General features: G+C 48.0%; 1 protein-coding gene across 1 annotated transcript; it reads right to left on the bottom strand.

Moving 5' to 3' along the window:
* Positions 1–834: 834 nt before the first annotated feature.
* Positions 835–5808, bottom strand: LOC125525684 (extra-large guanine nucleotide-binding protein 3-like). The gene is made up of 9 exons (XM_048690686.1): positions 4333–5808; positions 4113–4250; positions 3897–4001; positions 3597–3779; positions 2956–3133; positions 2632–2876; positions 2196–2368; positions 1701–1898; positions 835–1515 (listed from the first exon to the last, which is right to left on the bottom strand). Exons 1-9 carry the CDS (start codon positions 5404–5406, stop codon positions 1083–1085), a joined length of 2727 nt encoding a protein of 908 aa, XP_048546643.1. The 5' UTR covers positions 5407–5808; the 3' UTR covers positions 835–1082.
* Between the last annotated feature and the right edge of the window lie 1403 nt (positions 5809–7211).

A 7211-nucleotide genomic window follows, 5' to 3' on the forward strand; every position in this document is an offset into this window, starting at 1 on the left:
ATAGATATAGATATAGATACATATAGATTTCTGCCTCTCAAGAACCCTAGCTTTCTGCCTCCCACAGGCGCCGGCGCCGGTCCATTCCGTCTCCGGCGGCCCTATGGCCATGGAGGCGGAGTGGATCTCGGCCCTTGCCGGTGGGAGGGCTCCGTTTTTAGATTTTTTTACGAGCTTTGTTAGGGTTTGTGTCCTGCTCAGGAAGGCGAGACGGTGGCGGCTCCCTGAAGATGGAATAAAGGTCACCCTGCCTAGCCCCCGTTCCGATGATGCTCTTGCATCTTCGGTGGGCATGTGGAGTCGTGTCTCTGGTGGATCTGTCTTTGGTGGATTTGCTCGGATCTGTTCATCGTTCGTCTTCGTTCGTGTGTTTTCAGGTTGGATCATTTTGATCTACACTCTTCATCCGCGGCGGTTGCTGTTCTGGTGCGTTGGTTCTACGAGGCCTTAGCATGACGACTTCCTGACTATCTATTACAACAAGGTTTGTCCGGCTCCGGCGAGGGAGGGGCGATGACAGCGGCGCGCCTCCGGCTCGCTTCAGTGCTTGTAGTCGTCGCTAGATGGTCTACGGATCTGGATGCAATTTTTATTATTTCTAGTGCTCGTTGTACTATCATAATTGAAGATGAATAAATTGGAAGTTTTTCAGGCAAAAGAAAAAGATACATATAGATTTCGCTAGGAACCTTCACCTTCCCGTCCTCTCAACATCTGTCGGATCGGCGCTGTATTTCCGCAATTCATTTAACGGAAAGGGGTTAAGCGCGCTTAAAAACCTTTTACTGTTGGCCAAAGAGAAAGTAGAAAATTTTGCCACAATTTGGACAACAATTGACATCAATCTAAGCTGGTCCAGAGCATTTTGATTTCTCCAGCTGCATGAACCCCAAACAGATCCATCACCATCAGTTCAGAACCAAATGGTATCACAAAGCAGCCATGTGTTTTCCCTTTAGCTATATCTATCAGCAAATTTACCACTACACAACAATGGTCCACTCTGAAACAAGCTGTATGTATAAACGTTGGCTTAGCTAACACAACAACGGCAGCAGCACTGTACAATTAGCAACAACAGCCTATGTGCTCCCTTGTCTCTGGTCGGCGGCAGGATGTTGCTGCCAGTCTTGTTCGACGAGGCGGGAGGAGCTGAGCTCGGTGGTGCTGTAGAAGGACTCGTCCGGGCAGAAGCCCCCGTACTCCTTCTCGTCCTCCCACCGGAGCACCTCCCTGATGTATCGGAAGGCCTCGTCGACGGTGGGGCCGTCGCGGGCACGCGCCTGCCACACGAAGAGCTTCCGGTCGCCCGTGTGCTCCGCGTACAGGTTCTTGAACTTCATCGCCACATAGAAGAACGCCTGCTGCGCCATCGACTGGTTGTTGTGGGTGCGGAGTGGGTCGAAGTCGCTGAACCACTCGCAGGCGGTGAGTGGGGACCGCCCGATCTTCTCCTCGAAGATGTCGAACTTGTTGAGCACCAGGACGAATGGTGTGTCGCGGAAAGACGGGTGCCTGGGCAAAGTACGTAAAGATTGAGTAAGTTTTCATCTAGGAATTGAGCTTAGCTAACCGTAGGCAAGCTGTAAAAATGTTCTCATTCTCTATATTAGGCAAGGCAGAATCGGCAATGTGCAGTTTACCAGATTATTAGCCCCTACAGGACCATTTAGCAAATACAACTGACAAGGTTACTTTACCTGATTGTGGCCTCAAACAAGTCCCTGCTCTGAATCATCTTATTCTCGAGGCGCCTACTGTTGCCACTGGCAGGGGCTCCCAGCTGGTCATAGTCACTGAGTGCTACAGAGAATATAACCGCGCGGACATCCTCAAACATTTCAACCCATTTGCAGCCCTCATTCAAGCCCTTGGCGTTGACCCTAATCAGCTGATATCTGATAAGGGATAAAAGTAGATGAGAAAATTAAGTTTTTTTGCAACTTGTTTCTCACGAGGAAAGAGTCATCAACCCATGCAAATGCAAGAAGCAGGCAACCTACATACTGCACTACTTATGAAGTAGGGAAAAATTACAGTGGCTATGCCTTTTCACCACGATCAACAGATACGTTCCACAATACCGACATCAATGTTAATATCTTTAAAAAGATTGCAAGACTTTCAGGTAAACTGTAGACAGCAAATAGAAGGATTTAGATGCAGTTTATACATGAGCAAGGAAGAGAGCTTACTTGTTTTGTGCCTGAGAGCTTGGGTCATGACTGTCACCATAGAGTTCTGACATAGGGTTCCGTTCGTCCAGAGTGAAGTCAATAAAGGCCAATCCATTTCCTTGTGATACTCCTTCAGCATACAAGACATCTTTCTCTGAAGGTTCATACTCATTGCTTGATACTTCAATAGCCTGCAAGGATGGCATAAAAGAGAAAAATCAATTTAGGTACTCAAATAACAATTACTGTGTACACACACAAAAGCGAGGGGCATGCACTGTGCTAATGCTGGACCATTCTAGACAAAGGAAGGACAATGGGTGAAGTCCAGAAACACTTAGTTGTCATAATATGAAGTGCTGGTGTAGCATAATCTTTGTAATACAGGCTGTGAACAGGTTAAAGTAAGGGACCATTCCGCACTGAAATCACATATAAATGGTTTGATGTATACCCTGCTCAAGAAGTATTCAGCAACATCAGGGAGAAAATACAGTTCGTCCTTTCTTTTATATGTTGCTTGTATGGCAGGATGCTTCCACAACTCATCAACAACTGGAGCATATTCACGTGTAGCTGCAGGGAAGAATGCATCTAGGTCTCCCATTGCTATGATGTCCAAAAGCCAATCTGAGAACTTCTTCAGCTTTGCATTTATTGAGTATATGCAGGAATTTAAACCACTTGATTCGTTTCCATCTGCATAAAAAAATAAACCTCAGCATACTGCATATGATTTCAAAAACATTGGTGGAAGAAATATTAGTTTCCTTGTTACCTTGTTGGGTATCCCCATCCTCTGAGTTTGGGTTATTTGGTATAGCTAAAGCCTCTTCCTCGAAGCGCTCACGGCCCTCTAGCAGAATCCCAAGGTACTTGAACATGTTGCTTTGGATCATTAGTTTGATATTGTCAAGTTCTTCTGGGGTAAATCTACTTCCATATAGTAACTTAGCCTGTGTTGTAAAACCGAACACCATGAAAATACATACAAGATAAAGAAAAAGTCAAAAGTAAACGAATTGAACTGTCAGGATTCAGTTCGAGATTGCATGATATGATGAACAACTTGTATGATATTCCCTAAAGACTTTGAGATATTTGTTTGAAGCAAAGATACCTATGAGGCTACAGCGACTAGACTAATGTATAAATACCCCCTAGCTTGCAGAAGAATGTACCATGGCACGCATACAAGTGTCATCTGAAACATTTACAAATGTAAAAAACTAGCCAAACTCCAGAACAGTAAAAAAAAAGTTTATACATCAAACCGCCGTACTACATGTAGAGAAAAACACTAGCAATCAACTTCCATCAATAGTTTGCTGGAAGCATATAGGTAAGTTAAAGTCCAAACCAAATAAACATCTAACAGAACTTAATGCATTAAATTTTTCTAAAAGAACATGGTCTGACCTGCTTAAATATGGTGCTTGTTCCAGCTCCAGGTGATCCAAGAATAAGAAGTTTTTGTATCCTTTTCTGGTCTAAGTATTCGGGCACTGTTCTTGCTGAATAAGGAGCATCATCTCTGGGCTCAACAGAGTTTGCAGGAGGCACCGGTAGTGAAACCAAGGTGCACACAAAACGTGTCAAAGGCTGCATAACAGGGGATACAGACAATCAAGTTAAAACAAGCAATATAAGAAGGAAGGGATGCATTAATTTAAGAAAGGAAGAAGAAAGAATTGAAACTGCATTGAACAAGATACATACTGACTCCCATATCTTCCCTTTGATGTTATTTTGGCCTTCTTCCTCATATCCACCATCATGATAGACCCAAAAGTGAGTATCGCGGGGACATTGAACTTGTGCAAACTGTAAGAATAAAGCAGATATTGTGAAAAGCCCAATAAAAATACAGACACAGCATAATTATAATGTACACAGGATTCTCAATTTTGTGTAGCTTAGAGTGCGCATCAATACCCTCAGAATTTTCCGTTCGATGCTGGTAATTTCCCTTCCATTCATATAAACCTGAGTGTTGCCATTACTAGCATTGGGCTGAATCTTTCCATTGAAGTTCAGGTTGGTGCTGACAACCCGGTTTGGCTTTTCCCCTTCCTAAAAGTGTAAATGGCGGGTTATTAGCAACGAATACAGGCTTTAAAGAAAGCTATGCTCCTCTACTACCAATAAGCTTTACCTTTCCCCATAGGCCCGACTCCTTGTCGTACCAATATCTTCCAGGCTTCAGATTTTGAGGAGGCCGTGGGCAGCTAAGCAAGTCTGACATCTCTTCTTGACAAAGAGGGAAGCCATTGACGATGAGCTGCTCGGGCCGGAGCTGGTTTGCCTGGCACTCCTTCTCGGCCTTCAAGATTTGCCTTACCTCCAGCGAGCTGAGCAACCGTGATAGTATCCTGGAACTCTTCCCTAGCTTCGACCGCTTTCCCTCATAGATCGGCCGGCCAATGCAAGTGATACACTTGCGGCCTTCCGGCATCGATCCCATGGCCCTGAGCAGGCAGTAGCCGCAGTACCTCTTGTCGCAGACGATGCACGACTCCTTGCTCTCCCACTTCCTCTTGCCGCACCGGTGGCAGGTCTTCCCCCTCTTCTCCGTCCTGGTCACGGCCACGAACTGCTCCGACCTGGTGTCGTCGAGCTCGCTGCTCTGGTCATACTTGCTATCATCTGCCAGCCCGAAGGTCACCACATGAGACCTCCTCCCCTCCGGCGCAGCCATGGCATGCCTGCCACCGTCGCTCTGGCCCTGGTAACTCGGCGCAGACTCGCGCGACACGGAGCGCCGGGAGTCGTCGTCAGAGTCGGAGTACCCCTCATTCTGGGGGCCTGAATGGGCAAACTCTGAGCTCCTCCTAACCTGCACGGGCGATGGCGGCTCCTGGCGCGCCCGGGTTGCCGGCCTGGAGGCCTCGTCACGCGGCCCCGAATCGGCCGGCCCCGCGCCTCTCCTGGCCTGCGGCGGCTCGGCGCGCGCCCGGCTCGCCGGCGGCCTGAAGACGGGCGCGACGGGCACGGCGGCGCCGCCGTTCCCGAGGAGCCCGTAGGACGCGGAGACGGGCTCGGCCGTGGGCACGTCCGCCATGTCGACGGGGGCGATCCTGGGGACCTCGTAGGCGACGGGCGGGCCGTCGTACTCGAGCGCGATGGAGTAGTCGAGGTTCCCCGCCGCGCCCTCCGGGATGGCGGTCCCTGGCGGCAGCATCCGCCGCAGCATCTCCTCCCAGGTCGCCGTCTCCGTCGCCCCCGCCATCTCCCCCTCCCCTCCTCCGGCGCAATCCGCCGAACACCCGCCGCGCAAGGGCGCAAACCAAAACTCGAAAAGCTCTAACCTTTGGTGGGGAATTTCTCGGCTCGGCTTCGTCGCCGCCGCCGCCTATCCAGCCTGGCTTGCCTGGGCGACGGTCAAGGCCCTGCGCTCCCCACCCCGCCAACCACCACCGCACATCGGCAAGGCCGGTCAACCGGAGGAAAGAGGAAAATCCAAATCTTTGTGGAACGGGTCAAGCCGCCGGGCTGGGAAAGAGACGGGCGGACCGGCCGCGCGCCACCAACCGCGGAATCGAGATTTACCGCCGGACTCCGGAGTGGAAATGGTGGGCGAGGGGGAGCGGGTTCAGACCTGAGGAGACGACGGCCGTTGGGGATATTTCGCCGCTGGTGTGGTGTGGTGTGGTGTGATAGTGAGAGTGGATTTTTCACCGTGCCTGGACTAGTAGAGTGGTAAAAGAAATTTCTTCAGAGGTAGTGCTCCCTGCTCCCCGGTTTTACAAGGCCATGGATTTTGTTTCAAATCAAACCTTTTATGTTTCAGCAACAAAAAATATTTGGTACAAGGTTTAAGTCATCCTTTTTCTCTCGATGAGCTTTGTTGTACCTACAAGGTTTTATTGGGTTATAGTGTAAGTTAGTGTTTTTCCATGTAAAGTTAGACAAAAAAAAACAGATTTTCCTCAAAAGACAAAATCCATAGGCTTTATATAAACCGGGGAAAAGTGAGTGCTTCCTCCTACTGCGAGCTCGTTCGGATGAATGTGTTTGGAGGGTGCTTGGATACGTTTTAATCCCATGACTAAAAGTAGTGGGACTAAAACTTGCTAGCCTCACCCATGCTTGGATCCAAATACTAAAGAGACTAAAATCAAGTTATTGAGCATTTGTTATTCTCCAAACCCTCCAATCCAAAACTCGCATGTGTTCAAGGAGAGGAATTAAATGAGGAGGGAGAGGGCTAATACATATTTTAGTAGGTTTCCTATGACTAAAATTTTTTAGCCTCAAGACTAGTCCTGACCTCTCTTTAGTCAGATGTGCTTGAAACTTTAGCCTCTAAAAAAGACTATTTTTAGTCATGCTCTTGGTTTTTCCTTGATTGGCAACCTTTGATCCGTCTTTTGAGGAAATTTATTGTGATACGTTACGGATGAACCCCAGATGACGAAGAGATTGTGAACCGAGTTGGCAGGTCCGTTTAGACCATTAATTGACACCGAAGCTTAGAGATTAGCACCTACTGCGGAAAGTATCAGCTTAGGTGCCCCGGGAACTCCCAAGCCTTTAATCTAAATCCAGTAGGCATCTCAGGATACGTTGGACCTGGAAGTAAATACCGGACTCCTTGAGGTTTTTCCACAAATTTGCGCAAAGCTCTTTTCGTAACCATTGGATCTCAGATCCAACGGCTAGGGAACTCCCGGAGCTCCCTAAGCTTAGGTGCTTCGGGAGCTCCCCAGCCGTTGATCTGAAATCCAAGGGTCATCTCAGGATACGCTGGACGTAGACATAATTACCGGACTCCTCGAGGTTTTTTTCACAATTTTGCGCAAGCTCTTTTCGTAGCCATTGAACCAAGTCGGCGTTCGGCTCTTCCCTGTGTACAACAATTATGTGTTCGCAAGAATAGATTTGGCCACATGTTTTTTTTTAAAGGAGGTTGATACCTCCAGTCTCTGCATCATTGCGGTGCACACAATTTTTAAAGATAATGTAAGGCAGCAAGGTCAAAATCATCAATAATGGGAGTACTAAACATAAATAACTACGATAGAACCATTACAA

The sequence above is a fragment of the Triticum urartu genome, chromosome 7 (assembly GCF_003073215.2).
Source record: "Triticum urartu cultivar G1812 chromosome 7, Tu2.1, whole genome shotgun sequence".
NCBI classification, from domain to species: domain Eukaryota; kingdom Viridiplantae; phylum Streptophyta; class Magnoliopsida; order Poales; family Poaceae; genus Triticum; species Triticum urartu.

Coding starts and splice junctions, on each gene's coding strand:
- LOC125525684 (XM_048690686.1), bottom strand. CDS start 5,406: ATGGCGGGGGCGACGGAGACGGCGACCTGGGAGGAGATGCTGCGGCGG. Junction 2,369..2,631: donor CTGAATACTTCTTGAGCAGG/GTATACATCAAA, acceptor CCATCCTTGCAG/GCTATTGAAGTATCAAGCAA. Junction 1,899..2,195: donor AGCTCTCAGGCACAAAACAA/GTAAGCTCTCTT, acceptor ATCCCTTATCAG/ATATCAGCTGATTAGGGTCA.